Below are 18,570 nucleotides of genomic sequence, written 5' to 3'. Positions count from 1 at the left end.
TATACATCTCAGAGACGTCTGTAGGACATCTGTAGGACATCTGCTTTCAGATGTCAAATAGACGTGTATTTAAGATGTTTATGATTTAGAATGTATGTAAAACTGACCTCTGAAAGACGTCTGCCAGATGTTTGTAGACAGCAGATGTTTTCCAGATCTTTGACAGACGTGTGCTATCTGGGTTATGTTTATTTGTTTTTTTTTAATATATAAATTAATAAAATAATATGCAAATATTATATTATGACTCTAATGCTATGAATATGTGCTTGTTTTGGCATTTATTTATAATTATTTATTAATTCGTTCTGCTCCCGCCTCGAGCGCGCGCCTTTTCTCGGCCTGGCGGAAGTGACGTCACGGCGTCAACATGTAAGATGGCGACGCATCACAGACAGAATGCAGCGGGGCGCAGGAAAGTGCAGGTGAATGTTTGACACTTGCGAGGGCGCTTGTGATGTTCGTGCGCTATTTGTGTGATAATAGTGGCCTTCAGACTCGCTGATCGTTGTGTGACTGCTGTTTTAATCCCGGATGTGAGAGTTTGTGTGGCGCACAGGGAGGTGGAGGCCAGGCTAAAAGCTAAAGAGCTGGTTGGCTGGTCTTAGCTGGTCAGCAGGCTGGTTTTAGTGGGGTTTTGGCCACTTTCCCAGCTGGAACAACTAGCTAAAACCAGCCTAGCCCGGCTGGGCGACCAGCTAAGACCAGCCAACCAGCCTAGCCCGGTCTTAGCTGTTTTTTTCCAGCAGGGACATGTCTCAATCTAGTTTGCTGTCTAGCAGACTGCAGTTTTGGGGCATTATAGGCGTGTTTGAGTCCAAGCATGCAGCATACTGAGTCTGTATAGACTGCTCACTGTAATATAAACAGGCTGTGTCGAGGTTTAGATGATCATTATGGGCTCCAGAGTGAAACATGAACTGGTTTTGTCATGATAATATGCATAATGAAAGATCTAAACACACGAGCGGATAGATTTTGAATATAAATATGAGCACAATACAAACTAAACACATGCATATTGGAATATGAGCACTTATATAACCCCTAACTACTGTAAATACCAGTATACTGTACACATTATGCATGTTTTTTATCATGAAGGTGTGTTTATGCTTTGATTTTGTGTGATGCATTCAACATTGTTGTTGTGACTTCTGCTTTAAATACGTGACCAAATTGAAGACATATATAAAGTTGCCTTTCTAGCATACTTAAATTAAAAACCCTTGAGAATGATTTATCTTTTAAGTAGCCTGTTATTTAGAATGGGATGAAAATCAATATATTCTATTGTTTTTAAGTAAAAGTGTCTGAATTAATAGTTGTCAAGAAGTCACGTGTATACCTGTATTAATTACAGTTGTTCCAAAAATACAAAAATGATTGTTTAAATTAAATTGAATGCATAATTTAGCCTATATGTCTTTTTGACACAAAAAGTTGCTAAAAATAAAAATGTGTGCTTTTCGTATTATTCCAAAACTGTTAGTCTGTAATGTATTTATATTTATTGAAAATGAGTCAATTCAAAGTGTTACATGACCATTTTTAGGAGTCTAATAAATAACAATTATTAATCGGTTCCTTCCGTTGGTTTAACTCTGATTCATAGCAGAGGTCAACCGATATTTGATTTAGCAGATAATGATAACTGAGGTGTAAAATAAAAGTCAATTCTAATTCAAATTGTTTAGAAATTAAAATAAAACTGAGCAGTATTATGAACCAAAACGTTAAACAAAAAAAAGCGCTGAATTTTGTTGAAATGAATAATGGCTTAACATTCAGAATGTTTTTTTTTTCTTAATATTTTAATTAAAAAAATAGCTGTGCTTCATCACACGCTGACAGTTTTCCATTTTATTTTATTTCTATGTTTCATATGAAAAGAGAGTGAAGAAAAAAGGATAAAAAAGTATTTTAAATGTAATTTCATATTCATATAGGCTGTATTATACATTATATTTTGCCTCGTTCTTACATTTCTGTTGTATGTAACTGCATTATAAAGTGTATTTTGTAAGAAAAGATCAAAGTTTTTCAGAAATCTGTCAAATTGTCCATTGTCTTACGAAGCAAGTGAAATGAAAGCAAAAAACTGGGGCGTCATTTGTACATTTAAAAGGTTGATATTATTGTTAAAATATAGTAATATTAGAACACCACTTATGTTTGTAGCAATAGCCCCTTTTAATGCCTTAAAATGAAATCTCACTGAATCTGCACAAATCATAAGTCACATCTAAAATGGCAACATCTGCTTTTTTCAGTGTCTGGTTCTGTGCTGATTAATCGATAGACCTCTCATTCGGAGCATGCATGTGTTGCAGGTGTCATACGTGATCAGAGACGAGGTGGAGAAATATAATCGTAATGGAGTCAACGCACTACAGCTGGATCCAGCTCTTAATCGGATCTTCACCGCCGGACGAGACTCCATCATCAGGATATGGAGCATTAACCAGCACAAGGTAACCCATCAGTCACTAAACCTGTGTATGTGATGTCAGAACTAACCCGTCAGCCACTAAACCTGTGTATGTGATGTCAGAACTAACCCGTCAGCCACTAAACCTGTGTATGTGATGTCAGAACTAACCCATCAGTCACTAAACCTGTGTATGTGGTGTCAGAACTAAACCATCAGTCACTAAACCTGTGTATGTGATGTCAGAACTAACCCATCAGTCACTAAACCTGTGTATGTGATGTCAGAACTAACCCATCAATCACTAAACCTGTGTATGTGATGTCAGAACTAACCCATCAGTCACTAAACCTGTGTATGTGATGTCAGAACTAACCCATCAGTCACTAAACCTGTGTATGTGATGTCAGAACTAACCCATCAGTCACTAAACCTGTGTATGTGATGTCAGAGCTAACCCATCAGTCACTAAACCTGTGTATGTGATGTCAGAACTAACCCATCAGTCACTAAACCTGTGTATGTGATGTCAGAACTAACCCATCAGTCACTAAACCTGTGTATGTGATGTCAGAGCTAACCCATCAGTCACTAAACCTGTGTATGTGATGTCAGAACTAACCCATCAGTCACTAAACCTGTGTATGTGATGTCAGAGCTAACCCATCAGTCACTAAACCTGTGTATGTGATGTCAGAACTAACCCGTCAGTCACTAAACCTGTGTATGTGATATCAGAACTAACCCATCAGTCACTAAACCTGTGTATGTGATGTCAGAACTAACCCATCAATCACTAAACCTGTGTATGTGATGTCAGAACTAACCCATCAGTCACTAAACCTGTGTATGTGATGTCAGAACTAACCCGTCAGTCACTAAACCTGTGTATGTGATATCAGAACTAACCCATCAGTCACTAAACCTGTGTATGTGATGTCAGAACTAACCCATCAGTCACTAAACCTGTGTATGTGATGTCAGAACTAACCCATCAGTCACTAAACCTGTGTATGTGATGTCAGAACTAACCCATCAGTCACTAAACCTGTGTATGTGATGTCAGAACTAACCCATCAGCCACTAAACCTGTGTATGTGATGTCAGAACTAACCCGTCAGTCACTAAACCTGTGTATGTGGTGTCAGAACTAACCCATCAATCACTAAACCTGTGTATGTGATGTCAGAGCTAACCCATCAGTCACTAAACCTGTGTATGTGATGTCAGAACTAACCCATCAATCACTAAACCTGTGTATGTGATGTCAGAGCTAACCCATCAGTCACTAAACCTGTGTATGTGATGTCAGAGCTAACCCATCAGTCACTAAACCTGTGTATGTGATGTCAGAGCTAACCCATCAGTCACTAAACCTGTGTATGTGATGTCAGAACTAACCCATCAGTCACTAAACCTGTGTATGTGATGTCAGAGCTAACCCATCAGTCACTAAACCTGTGTATGTGATGTCAGAACTAACCCATCAATCACTAAACCTGTGTATGTGATGTCAGAGCTAACCCATCAGTCACTAAACCTGTGTATGTGATGTCAGAACTAACCCGTCAGTCACTAAACCTGTGTATGTGATGTCAGAACTAACCCATCAATCACTAAACCTGTGTATGTGATGTCAGAACTAACCCATCAGTCACTAAACCTGTGTATGTGATGTCAGAGCTAACCCATCAGTCACTAAACCTGTGTATGTGATGTCAGAACTAACCCATCAATCACTAAACCTGTGTATGTGATGTCAGAACTAACCCATCAGTCACTAAACCTGTGTATGTGATGTCAGAACTAACCCGTCAGTCACTAAACCTGTGTATGTGATGTCAGAACTAACCCATCAATCACTAAACCTGTGTATGTGATGTCAGAGCTAACCCATCAGTCACTAAACCTGTGTATGTGATGTCAGAACTAACCCATCAGTCACTAAACCTGTGTATGTGATGTCAGAACTAACCCATCAATCACTAAACCTGTGTATGTGATGTCAGAACTAACCCATCAATCACTAAACCTGTGTATGTGATGTCAAAACATTTCCCTGGCCCTTTGAAATGATGTTCCTGCTCTCGTGTGTGTGTGTGTGTGTGTGTGTGTGTGTGTGTGTGTGTGTGTGTGTGTTCTGCAGCAGGATCCGTACATTGCATCGATGGAGCATCACACAGACTGGGTCAATGACATCGTCCTCTGCTGCAACGGCAAAACACGTGAGTGCTTGATGTGTGCAGTTCTAGTGTTGTATGACTGCAGTACAGATAGATATGTTTGTCTGTTGTCTGCAGTGATATCAGCGTCGTCAGACACTACGGTGAAGGTGTGGAACGCACACAAGGGCTTCTGCATGTCAACACTGCGAACACACAAGGTACGGTTTCAATCAGCCTGATGACACAAAACGTTACATGATGCACATCCAAACAAACCAGGTGCATGACCAAAAAACATTTTAGAACGTCTTCAAAAAACATCGTAGACACACGTGTTGACCCTTTAATTAACTGTTCTGCATGGGTTTATGTGTTTTTAATTTAATGCAAAGTTTCTAGTATGAATCTACCAAGTGAATAAATGTTTTTATGCTTTTCTATATTAAAGTGTGTATTTCTATTTTTCTAGTGTCTTGTGTATTCTTATTTATTTCTTTTTTTGGGGTATTTTTGTAGGACTATGTTAAAGCATTGGCATATGCTAAAGACAAAGAGCTGGTGGCTTCTGCAGGACTGGACAGACAGATCTTTCTCTGGGATGTGAACACACTGACCGCGCTGACCGCGTCCAATAACACCGTTACTAGTGAGTTTTGATGTTAATGTTTATGTTTAAATATCTGATATGAAGAACACGTTCATTTTTATTTATTTAACTTTATTTTACATTTTGACATTAGCAATCCAAACAGTAGTGTAGTAGACCCAGATTCAGTATTAAAGAATCAACTAATCCTGGACTTTAGTTCATGTAAAGGATCAATAGAGTGAAATAAATCATGTTTTTATGTTGTACAGCATCTTCTCTCAGCGGAAACAAGGACTCCATCTACAGTCTGGCCATGAATCAGATGGGAACGGTTATAGTGTCAGGATCCACTGAAAAGGTTTGAATCCTTAGATCTTACTTACATGATATGGTGTATTTTTTTGTGGAAAATGCATGGCAGAAACTGGGACTTAACTGGACTGTGGATATTTTATCATTTTTTTTATTACATTTTCATAGTTTTCGTTTAATGAAGATCATGTAAAATGAGACCAGGGACACATTAAGTTAATTTTCATTACATGTTGTCTCTACAGTATTTTTTTAAGATGATGCAGATACAATAACACATCAATATATTGCGTTCTCGTTTTCTCACAGTTTTACCTGCATTCTTCAGGTCTTAAAATTGATATTTGTTATTCATACAATGCCTGATGCTCTGAATCTCTCTCTGATGCTGGTAAGTTTCAGATTGTCTTTGTTTTGTTGATTTGTTTGTCAGGTTCTGAGAGTGTGGGACCCACGAACCTGTGCCAAACTAATGAAACTGAAAGGACACACGGACAACGTCAAATCACTGCTGCTCAACAGAGACGGGACTCAGGTCAGTCAAACTAGAAACATTCACACACATTTTGTCAGTCAAACCCCTTCGAGCCCTCCGAGATTTTAAGTTAACGTTTCATTTTCAAAAACACGCTTAAAAAACAACACATTTACATGTTCATAGTTTTAGTGGCCGTTTTGTGTATGTATATATATATATATATATAAAATTCTTATTCAATTTTGAAATAGTTAAATATAATATAATATTTTTTTATTTATTTTCATTTTAAAATTATTTTAATTTGACATTATGATTTAAGTAATTATAAGTTTTTAATTTACTCCCTGCAATCCATCACAAACCACCAGGGGTGGTCTTTCATAAACTAGAAAAAAAGAAATTTTTGTTTGTAATAATTTGTAATCATTTTAATGAGCAACTTTGAATTAATTAATTAATTTCAATGACAATTACCACAATGCACTTACTCAATGCATATAATGCACATATAATGTGATTGTCTGTTTATCTTGATGTTTTATTAAACATAAATTGCCAATATATAAGTTAATATGCATGCTCTTCAGTTGCTGTATGCATTAGAACATTTTTATGTTAGTTTTTACCTTTATAATTCCTGATTTGTTGTTCACTTTTGAAGTTGGATCAAATCCATGGAATTTAGGATCGAATCCTATCGTCTGTGTTTCAGGCCTCTTCATTCCTCAAACTGATCAAGTTTTGCAAGAGCAAACAGCAGTCTTATTCTTGTTTTATTGTCGACTGTAGAAGGTTTTAAAAGCCTTTGAGCTCTAAGTGGCTCTCTGAGAGTCCACGTTTCTTTTCTTAGCTCTGGTTTTGTTTGGTCAGTGTCTTTCAGGGAGTTCAGACGGGACGATCCGGCTCTGGTCTCTGGGTCAGCAGAGGTGTATCGCCACGTACCGCGTTCACGACGAGGGCGTCTGGGCGCTGCAGGTCAACGAGGCCTTTACGCACGTTTACTCCGGAGGCCGCGACCGGAAGATATACTGTACAGACCTGCGCAGTCCTGACATCCGTGTGCTGATCTGCGAGGAGAAAGCGCCCGTGCTGAAGGTGCGGCAGTGACATACAACGCCATACACGTATTTTCTAGTGTAGCTCTATTGAAATGAGTTGAGATGTGGTGTGTAAAATAAATATATATAAGTACATTTATTTATATTAAATATAAAATAAATACATAACAGAAATATAAAAAACTAAATTTCTAAAATTTTATATATATATATATATATATATATATATATATATATATATATATATAATAAATATTTAATTTGAGTTAAATCAATTGAAATAAAAATTTTAATGAATTGTGTGTGTGTATGTGTATATATTTAGCTAAAAGAAAAATAAATATATTTAAATGAAATATTAAATAAATATATAAAGTAATAATAAGAACAATATAAATAAAGAAATTATATATATATATATATATATATATATATATATATATATATATATATATACACACACACAAATAAATAAAAACTCGCTAAAATAAATATAGATCTCTATTTAATAACTATAAATTATTATTAAATAAAATATATAAAATAAACATTCCCATAAACTTTAAATCAAGAGTGCAAGTGAAACACAGCTATAAATAGCCGCAGCAGCTGAGGAGCGTGAGCAGGTAATAGGAAGTAAGTGAAAGTTACTGAGGTGTGAATGTGTGCTCTCCTGTCTTTCAGATGGAGCTGGACCGCTCAGCTGATCCACATTCGGCCATCTGGGTTTCCACCACAAAGTCCACGGTTAATAAGTGGGTAAGTGCAGCTGGTGTTGGGCGTGACGCGAGCGGAAACACCACCTGCTCCAGCCGCCGTGACGTTACACACACATCCTACAGTTCCTTTACTCGTGAGGGTCATTAATTAGTGTCGCCCTTCGGCTAAATATCTTTAGGTAATGGTTTAATTTGTTGTGTTGCATGTTATAGGTCACATCTTAAAGTGGTAGAATGCTTCAGTTAGTTATGCAATCCACACTGTATCTGAAACTGGAGCTTTATGGACAGACACAAAGAATATTGTCACAGTTGCATTCACTGAATAATTATTATTCTTAGATATGATGCATTAATACTAATTTGATCCTGTCAGAGTTTGACTGAGAAGTCTGTAATTTAAACGAGCAGCAATGTTTGTTTTATTTTACACCAAAACTTAATATACTTGGATAGTTTTCTCTTTTTCATGTTAATGCTAGTTATTAAAGCTTTAACATGTTAAAAAAAATTGCAAATCCTACAAGGAGACTAAAATGTAGTCTGACAGTCCTGGTCTAAAGGCTTTACAGAGAAAGATCTCTTATCTATTTCTAAGTTAGAAATCTTTATACATCTTTAAATATGAGGTAAATAGGATTATACTCTCATGAAACTGGATGCAAGTGAAAAATATTTGTAAAAAGCCAGATTATGCTTTTATTAACATTAGTTAACAACATTAGTAAACATGAACTAAGAATGAACAATAGTTCTACAGCATTTATTAATCTTAGGTAATGTTAATTTCAGCATTTACTGATGCATTATTAAAATCACAAGTTGTGTTTGTTAACATTAGTTAATGTGAACTAACATGAGTAAACAACAACTGCATTTTCATTAACATTAACAAAGATTAATAAATAGTGTAATAAATGCATTGTTCATTGTTTGTTCATGTTAGTTAATACATTAATTAATGTTACTAAATGGAACCTTATTCTAAAGTGTTACCACATTTTCTGTAGTCTATAGTAGGGTTATTACTAAAAACCATTAAAAAATAAATAAAAGTAAATAAAAAAATTTAAATAAGCATTAACTGAAATTAAATAACATTAAAAACAACTTATTTATTTTATAAATTTATTTTATTTCAGATATTTGAATTTCAGCACTTTTAGTACTTAAAGTACTAAAATAAACTAAATAAATTCAAACATAACTATTATATATATATATATATATATATATATATATATATATATATATATATATATATACATATATATATATATATATATATACATACAAAACACAACATAATTACCTAAAATAAAATTGAAATTCAAAATATTAACAAAAACTATAATACTATATCAGTGATACTAAAATAACACTGGTCCATAATTTAATTTCTCTGTTTATTTAGAAAACAGTGAAAAGTGTGTGTTTTCTTGCTATTGGGCATTGTTTTGAATAATGTGTCTGTGTTTTTTCTCAGTCTCTGAAGGGTATCCATAATTTCCGAGCGTCTGGTGATTATGACAATGACTGCAGCGCTCCGCTGACGCCGCTGTCCACGCAGCCAGAGCAGGTGGTCAAAGGTACATTTGAGTTTGCATGTGCTTCAGAGTCAGCCAGTGTTTTTACAGGATGTTCAGATATGTTTAATAATTAGTATCTCCATCAAACACCATCTTTAGCATGATATTGTATTTTTTTCTAATATAAAAGTTTTTTGTTTAAGTTATAATTAATTCTGTTTTTTTTTTTGTCATTAGTTTTATATATTTTTAATTGATAATATTTCTATTTTTATATTTGTATTGTATGTTTTTATAAAGTATATAATTACTGTGTGTGTGTGTGTATGTATATATATATATATATATATATATATATATATATATATAGTAATAATTATTATTTATTATAATTACACACACACATTTTTATATATTTGATTTTTATAATAATTTCAATATAATAATTTTAAATTTTATTTTAATTTTAACACACACAAATATATATTAGGGATGCACGATATATCGGCCACCATATCGTTATCGGCCGATAAATGTAAATTTTTCGGTTGTTATCGAACCGATAAGAAAATTTGGCCGATATATTAAAGCCAATAAATAATGCATTATTTCCTGCAGAGGCACTTCAGATGCGCACTGTTAGCTATGATGGTTTTTAATTTCTTGAAATATTATTAGAATCACTTGGAACAGGAAAGTACAGTGAAGTGCAACATATGCAGGGCGAGTCTGTCATATAATGAGAACATTACTGTTAAATAATTAATGGAATCTTTGTGCGCCTGTGTTTTAGCGCGTTGTTACGGGAAGAGCGCATCCACAACGGAGCTACACATTCATGACTAGCACAGTCATGAAGTTTGCTTGCATTTGCAGCCTTTTGTGCAATTGAAGGTTGTAATTGTTTATTTTATGCATATATATCTGATTTATCTTTATTTATTTAATACAGCGCTTCAGTGATCATCTTTAGCTCAGTGCATGCAGCTCAAACAATAGCGCACAACATTAATAACTATATGATTGGGACTATCATATATATCATATTATAATGAGAACATACTATTATAAAACATTGTGAATTCTTTGGTTTAATTTGTCGTGTTTCAGCGCATTGTTGTGGGAAGAGCGCATCCACAACAGAAGTTACACATTCTGGTTCACGTAATTTAGTTCGAGTTCACTTGTGCATTTGCGTCTTTTTGTACATACCAGTTGTAATATTATGTTTAGTTTATGTTGTATAAATAGCTGATTAATCTCATATATGATGCGTTTCCTTGAGTTAAATAAGCTGCCAGCAAAGCACTTCAGTTTACCAGTGTTCATTCAGCTCTTCAGTTTCAGAGCATGCAGCTCGAACAGCAATGCACAACATTAATAACAATGACTGGGACTATCATATATATATAATATTATCATGAGAACACTATTATAAATATGAATTCTTTGGTTTAATTTGTCGTGTTTCAGCACGTTTTTGCAGGAAGAGCCAAGAGCGCGTCACATCTTATTAGCACGTAACTTAGTTCAAGATCACTTGGGCATTTGCTTCTTTTTGTGCATATATAAGTTATTATGTTTATGTTCTATAAATAATAAGCACTTCAATTAACCAATGTTCATTCAGCTCTTCAGCGCACACAGCTAAAACTGCTTGCTGCTATTTGAAACGGTGGTATTAATTTAAGATGCATCTTTTTCAAAATCATTGATATATTAATAATAACCACCACTTTTATTTTTATCTTATTATTTTCATTATTGTTTAATTAAAATAATTTAATTGTCGGTGCGGAGGCTATTCCGTTTAATTAATCCATGGCACATCATTTTTTATTTTATTTTACATGTAATGTTGTCCAGTGACTTGTTTGCATTATTTAAGCATTGTTTTATTTATGTGTAAGGCTGCGTTTTGTTTGATTAAGTGTTTAATGGCTTTTAATGTTGTTCAATTTATATAAAAAAATTGGATTTAGATTTATCGGCCAACATATCGGTTATTACCTTTCATTTATAAAGGGTTATCGGTATCGGACAAAATTTTCATATCGGTGCATCCCTTATATATATATATATATATATATATATATATATATATATATATATATATATATATATATATATATATATACTTGTTTGTTTATAATGTTACATAATATTATAGTATAATTATAATTATTATAGTTCCTCAAGTTATTGTCTTGTCTTGACCTCTAGGTGGCGCCAGTATAATTCAGTGCCACATTCTAAACGACAAACGACACATTCTGACCAAAGACACCAACAATAATGTGGCATACTGGGATGTGCTGAAGGTAACGTTTACGTCTGAGTCTCTCTGCACGTGATCGATCTGAACGCTAGCTGTGGTGTAACTGGTTCGTTGTCTGACTCTGTTTTGCAGGCCTGTAAAGTTGAAGACTTGGGCAAGATAGAGTTTGATGAAGAGATCAAGAAAAGGTTCAAGATGGTTTACGTGCCGAACTGGTTTTCGGTGGATCTGAAGACAGGGGTGCGTCACGACAGGACGGTGTTTAAGCTCCTCTTCAGGGAATGTTTTATTAATCGTTTGGCTTGTGATTGACAGATGCTGACGATAACGCTGGACGAGAGCGACTGCTTTGCAGCCTGGGTTTCTGCTAAAGACGCTGGATTCACCAGCCCGGACGGATCCGACCCTAAATGTGAGCCGAGCCTCCAGCGATGTCTGATTATGGTGACAGTAGATGATGAAGATGAGCTGTGAATGTGTTTGTGCTGCAGTGAATCTGGGCGGGCTGCTGCTGCAGGCTCTGCTGGAGTATTGGCCTCGCACTCACATCAACCCCATGGACGAGGAGACCGAACTCAATCATGGCAGCGGTGAAAACTCTCAACTCTTTCATACATCACCCATCCCTGAACTAAAACACTGACTACTGGATCTTACAATCATTTGTCTCTTTTAAATACATTCATCTTGCCATGAAAATAGCCATAGATGCTGGTATGGCAATTAAAAATAAAATAAAAATTAATTCTTATTAAATAAATCATATTAATGTATATATGTGATATAAAATATCAAAACTTATAATTATAGTATTAGTAGTATTATTATTACCATTATATAATCACAAAATTCATAAATGTATTATTATTATATAATGCTATATGTAATAATAATATTACCATTATATAGTAATTCTAAACCTAGATATTGTATTTTTTCAATATAAATGAGTTATAATTAGTGTAGAGCTTAGCATAATACACATACATATTACACTTTAGGGTTGGGCCGATATCGTGATAACCCCCCCCCACCCCCACCCCATAGCCCCAGCAATCCGCCGCATCCCAGTAATGTGTTCGGAAAGAAAATGCCATGTAGCCTACTACGGAACCCAAAAGGGAATAAATACGTAATAGGAGGAAAATATATATTTCAGTAGCCTAATTTCTCCAGCAGTTATATCATTGGGTAATTATACTGTATATAGCCCAATATTGTGGGCATCAGGGAGCCGCTATTATGTATAAACGTACTCTGTTTATACTATGGAGCGGCAGTACTTACCACACATTTTACAAGATTAGATGTTTGTTAGTTGTGCTCGGGATCTGCAAACCATTCGCCATCGTCTCAAGCTGGTCGCATACTTGATGAGAAGCCCAGCGCATGTCTACATTGTTTTGAATCGTTGGCGCTGCGACCAGACGCTGAATGGCGCCTCTGCTATGATCATTCTGCGCAGCGCCGCTTCAAGTTGAACACAACACACCTAATGTGTTTGAATTTTAAAGATGTGGCGCGACGCTGCTCTTCTCGTCCAGTGTGTGACCAGCTACAGTCATCTCTCCTTACTCTGTCTGTTTATGTGGTAAGTTAAATTTTATGTACTGTAACAGGCAACTGTTGGCAATCATTATTTGTTTTCCTTGCCGTTCTGATTATAGATTTATGCTTCGGGCACATCCCCTAACTCCACCCCCTCCCCGCCCCCCGATGTCATCGTCCATCACGATGTTTCGCTGCATACATCGTCCGATGACAATTTTGTAGACATCGCCCAACCCTATTACATATGTATATAAAATTATAAAAGTAGTAATAATAAATAGCAATAATTATAAACTTGAATATTGTATTTTTGTAATATAAAAGTTATAATTTGACAAAATAATATCCAAGTTTATAATTACTGTTATATATGAAGAAGCGGACCTATAACACACACACACACACATACACGCACACTTTATACATTTAAATTTATATTCATTATACACATTTTATAAAGCTAGATAATAATAATAATAATAAAAATAGTACCTATATAACTAACATATGACTAATATACATTATATGCAATATTATATAAGTATTTTGAATGTATTTTATGTAAATTATTTGTATTATTTATATATATATATATTAACATATTTGTAATGCTAGAAAATAATAATAATGTACAGTAATTAACTACTTGTATTGTTTGATAACTCATTTAACTTCCATAATGTGACATTTCAGAGTGAAATGGAATATTCAGCAGGAAATAATGTTGCACAGGTCTTGATTTTACGTGTTTATTTTTTACTTCATAATTACATTAAAATAAATCTTTATTTTGATTTCATGCTCAATATTTTCTTCAGACGATCCTGATGCCGTATTTGATGTGTTTCCTCAGTGAACGGTGAACACGAGAGCCGGATACAGAAAGGAAACGGATATTTCCAGGTGCCGCCACACACTCCGGTGATTTTCGGTGAAGCGGGAGGAAGGACGTTATTCAGGTGTGTGTCTTGTGTTTGATCAGCTCTGTAGATGCTGGTGTTCGCTGATGGTGTTGTGTCTTTGCTCAGGCTGCTGTGTCGAGACTCCGGTGGAGAAACTGAGTCCATGTTACTCAACGAGACGGTCCCGCAGTGGGTCATCGACATCACAGTGGACGTAAGTGTCCGTAAAGTCCTCTTCAAAGTGATTTACACTTGGTATTTCTGTCATATAAGTGCATTTCTTTCTCCTACAGAAAAACATGCCCAAATTCAACAAAATCCCGTTCTACCTCCAGCCCCATTCGTCCTCCGGAGCAAAAACATTAAAGAAGTACGTGTGACGGCGATGTTTCAGTCTGAAGCTTCTTAGCAACAGTTGGTTCTTGGTGTAAATCCCTTGATTTTCTCTATAGAGAAATAGATTTATAACAATAATTTAAAGATGGACCTACAGTTTATCTTGGTTTAAAGGCACAGTCCACCCAAAAATTAAAATTGTGATAATTTATTCACCCTCAAGTTGTTCCAAACCTGTTTCTATCTTCTGTTGAAGACACATTCTTTTGAAAAAAATATTTTGAAGAATGTTGGGGACCAAACAGTTGACGGTAGCCATTGACTTCAATAGTAGTAAAAAAAACAAAACACTATGGAAGTCAATGGGTACCATCAGTTGTATGGTTTCCAACATTCTTCACAATATGTTCTTTCATGTTCAACAGAAGATAAAAACTTGTACATGTTTGGAACACTTTAAAGATGAATAAATAATGACAATTTTTTAGGGGGTGAACTGTCCCTTTAAAACTCTTTATTGAAGTTTTTATAAATAAATGGCACTGAAAAAGTGGGTGATTGTTTATTTTTATCATCCGTTGATGACATCCGTTACATAAATAAACAGTCATGTGTTTGTGTTCGTAGGGATCGTTTGTCGGCCAGTGACATGTTACAGGTGAGGAAGGTGATGGAGCACGTGTATGAGAAGATCATAAACCTGGACAGTGAGTCGCAGACGGGCGGTTCGGCCGCAGAGAAGCCCAGTGAACAGAAGGAGGAGGAAGACATGGCAGTGCTAGCGGAGGAGAAGATCGAGCTGCTCTGTCAAGACCAGGTATTTCATTAGACAACAGATGCAATTAACACCAATGCAGTTACTGTACTGATACTGTAACCGGTAACACTTCACAGTAAGGTTTCATTTGTGTTTTAACATTAGAGCTCTAACAATGGCCAATACTTCTACAGCATTTATTATCTTTAATATTTAAAAAAATGTATGTACAGAATATCATAGTACTGTACAATTACGATAGAATGTATAATGATTCAATTTACACCGCTTTCATATATATAAATATAAAAAAAGAAAAATCGCCTGACACATTCTTTATTCATCATTTTGCAGTTGTAGAATTTAAAAAATATAGAATTTTATGCAAAAAAAGTACATCGCTCCGACCGAAGTGATTTGTGCTGTGATGAAAATCTTTTTCCTAAGTTGACAAAAATTATTTGACTTTTAGCAGTTGCTTGTAAATCTCTTATTATGCTATAATATTTGTTTTAGTTATTTTTTTCCCTCCAGAATTGCTAGTTAATGTTATGGCACTGGACTAACAACTTTCAGATTATTTTTTTTATCATTTTTTGTACTTTTCACACCTTGTTACACTTCAAAAATGACCATAGGCTTTGATCGTAGGTTTTATTTATTTGATCCAATATTGATTAAAATTGGATTCAATCTTTTTATCAACTTGTTTTCTTTCCATTAGCATGGGTTATTTCTTTCTTTTTGGAACCGTTTGATCATAGGCCTTATTGATGCACCTGTTTTTGAGTTTAAAACATTATTTGTAGGTATTTTTGGCTCAAAAACTGAGGTGCATGAGCTCAGATCAATGAAGCCTACGATCAAAGCCTATGGTCATTATTGAAGTGTAACAAAAAAGTACAAAAATGATGAAAAAATTATCTGAAAGTTGTTAGTCCAGTGCGATAACATTAAATAGCATTTCTGGAGGGTAAAAAATAAATAAAATCCTATGTGGGTTAAAATGACCAGAACACAACATGAGGGTTGAACACTTCCCAACTCATAAAATATGACCTTCCCATGATGACTTGAACTGTATATTCTTCCTGTATATAAACTTAATCACACATGATGTGAATTTAAAGAAATGTCAGCTTTGTGACATGATGTTGCATGCTTTCCAAAGGTTCTGGATCCCAACATGGATCTGCGGACGGTGAAGCATTTCATCTGGAAGAGCGGCGGCGATCTGACGCTCCACTACCGGCAGAAATCCACGTGAGGTCCCGCCCCCTCTGAGGAAACTCCATTCGTAACACTTCACATTCAAAGCACACGCTCACCTGCACTCCCGGTTCTGTCTGACGTCTACATCTTCCTCGCACGGGCCGCTCGGCTCACGCATGATTATCCCAGAGTAAACGGGAAAGAGGATCGCTGGAAAACACGCTGACAAATGGCAAAAAGACGTGTTTTTTTTTGAGAGATTTTGCCACCTGTATGGTTTTTATAATTTTTTCTTGGCATGAATTCTCTTTTGATGGATGCCATATTGAATGTGTCAGTTGTTTTTTTGTTTTACCGCCACTTTCTCCTCTTCTCATTTAACATTCCAGTGATGTGTTTGTTGCCAATGACGTCATCAAATCAAGTCAAAGCCGAGGAACTGGTTTAAAACAATCGAGAATCTTTCAGGAGCGCCGCGTAGATGGAATGAACATCTGAGAAAACTCCAAGAACGCCGTTTCCCATGATGCATCTCTCTCTCACTAATGTACTGCGATCATCAGTGCATCTGTTTTGTACATATATTGTAATTATTTTGTAGTCAATTTGAACTTGAGTTGGCGATTAGGAGGTTTTTATTTACGTTTCTTTTTAAGAAAATGAACGGTATCTTCAAAAAGGTGCTTTTTCATGTAAGTTGAGTTGAGAGCAGAAATACTCGAAACATCATAAGCAGACATAGAACAAATGTTTTTTTTTTTTTTAAGGAATAGTTCACCCAAAAATGAAAAATTGCTGAAATGTGCTCATGCTCAGGTTATCCAAGATTAGGATGAGTTTGTTTCTTCATCAGGTTTGGAGAAATGTGTCTCTGCATCAGTGTCTCAGCAATGGATGCTCTGCAGTGAATGGGTGCCGTCAGAATGAGAGTCTGATAAAAACATCACATCCAGCATTAAGACGTTTTTAACTTCAATATGAGTCCATAATAACGCTTCCTCCAGTGAGAAAGTGTTCTGGTCTGAATCAGGAGAGAAATCTGCAGATCAAGCAGCGTTTACAAACCAAAACAGCTCTAAACTAATATGTGGCTGGATTTTGATGTGAGAGACAACAGGAGATTATTATTATTATTATTATGGATTATGGACTTGTATTTTAGCCGGAAGCGACAATATGAAGTTAAAAACATCTTAATGCTGGATTTGTTTGAGCTTTTGTCTTCTCCAGATGTTAACTGATGGACTGGAGTGGTGTGGATTATTGTGATGTTTTTATCAGACTCTCATTCTGACGGCACCCATTCACTGCAGAGCATCCATTGCTGAGACACTGATGCAGAGACACATTTCTACAAACCTGATGAAGAAACAAACTCATGTCCATCTTTGATGACCTGAGGGTGAGCACATTTCAGCAATTGTTAATTTTTGGGTGAACTATTGCTTTAAAAGGAATAATTCACCCCAAAAATTTAAATTCTTTACATATGCTGAAAATTTAAATAACTGTATGCGGTTGTCATATGGAAATATATGCATGAAGATTCTTTGAAAAAATAACAGCTGACTGGTTTAGAACAATATGAGGGTGAATAAATGACTTTTCATTTTTAGATGAATTATTCCTTCATCCAGATGTTTGCTGCCGAGTGTTATCTTTCCTGTGCGTGGACAGGAAAATACACTATAAATAAATAAATATATATAAAAGCTATGAACTATTGAAGGATGACATCACTGGATGCAAAACTCAGTTTTTAATTTATGCAAAACAAAAAACTTCTGCAAATGTTTGTCAATCATACAAAGATTTGCACAGTGTTCTAGCAAAATGTATTCATGTATATATTTGATCTTAGGTTAAAGACAATTAAGATAATTGTGATAATACAAAACCATCAGAAACTAAATCAAGAAACAAAACCGCGAAAGGTTTTAAATCGTCCATGTCCACATCCCCTGTATTTATGCTTCCTGTGTTGATTGTAATTATATGCAGTATATTTTGGGTAAATAACAGCTTAATAAATTAACCAAGAATGAACGAGTTTAAATGCACACTTTTTCTTGAGCAGAACCTCAGGATCCGAGCAGGTGATGTTGACAGAATCAGGTCCTGTTTAACATCCTAGTGTTGGTAACCTGATGTTTACCTGCTTTTATTGGAGATTCAGCTCTGGACCAGTTTTACAGGCTCATCTGGTTATTAAAGATAAATGACAACTGAAATAAACCGAAATGATTGTTA

At 35.3% G+C, this 18,570-nt stretch overlaps 1 protein-coding gene across 4 annotated transcripts; it reads left to right on the top strand.

Annotated features, from left to right (window-relative positions):
• Window positions 1–365: 365 nt before the first annotated feature.
• Window positions 366–18,569, top strand: wdr48a (WD repeat domain 48a; the record flags this gene model as incomplete). 4 transcript variants are annotated; one of them, XR_013783660.1, is made up of 20 exons in its annotated part: window positions 366–425; window positions 2,334–2,474; window positions 4,578–4,656; window positions 4,732–4,814; window positions 5,113–5,242; window positions 5,455–5,543; window positions 5,931–6,032; window positions 6,849–7,073; window positions 7,721–7,795; window positions 9,242–9,344; window positions 11,508–11,605; window positions 11,695–11,802; window positions 11,878–11,974; window positions 12,054–12,152; window positions 13,967–14,072; window positions 14,142–14,229; window positions 14,309–14,385; window positions 14,979–15,168; window positions 16,280–17,136; window positions 17,634–18,364. XR_013783660.1 is itself a non-coding variant. In XM_079406423.1 (19 exons), 19 exons carry the CDS (start codon window positions 378–380, stop codon window positions 16,373–16,375), a joined length of 2,034 nt encoding a protein of 677 aa, XP_079262549.1. In that variant the 3' UTR covers window positions 16,376–18,569. The 4 variants fall into 4 exon arrangements, 3 of the variants coding, with proteins under 3 accessions (XP_079262549.1, XP_079262551.1, XP_079262550.1); XM_079406423.1 differs by having other exon boundaries at window positions 16,280–18,569; XM_079406424.1 differs by having other exon boundaries at window positions 378–425; window positions 4,581–4,656; window positions 16,280–18,357.
• Window position 18,570: the final 1 nt, after the last annotated feature.

Source organism: Barbus barbus (assembly GCF_936440315.1).
Source record: "Barbus barbus genome assembly, chromosome: 44".
NCBI classification, from domain to species: Eukaryota; Metazoa; Chordata; class Actinopteri; order Cypriniformes; family Cyprinidae; genus Barbus; species Barbus barbus.
The sequence above is the reverse complement of the archived record's forward strand: the minus strand, read 5'-3'. Positions and strand labels throughout refer to the sequence as shown.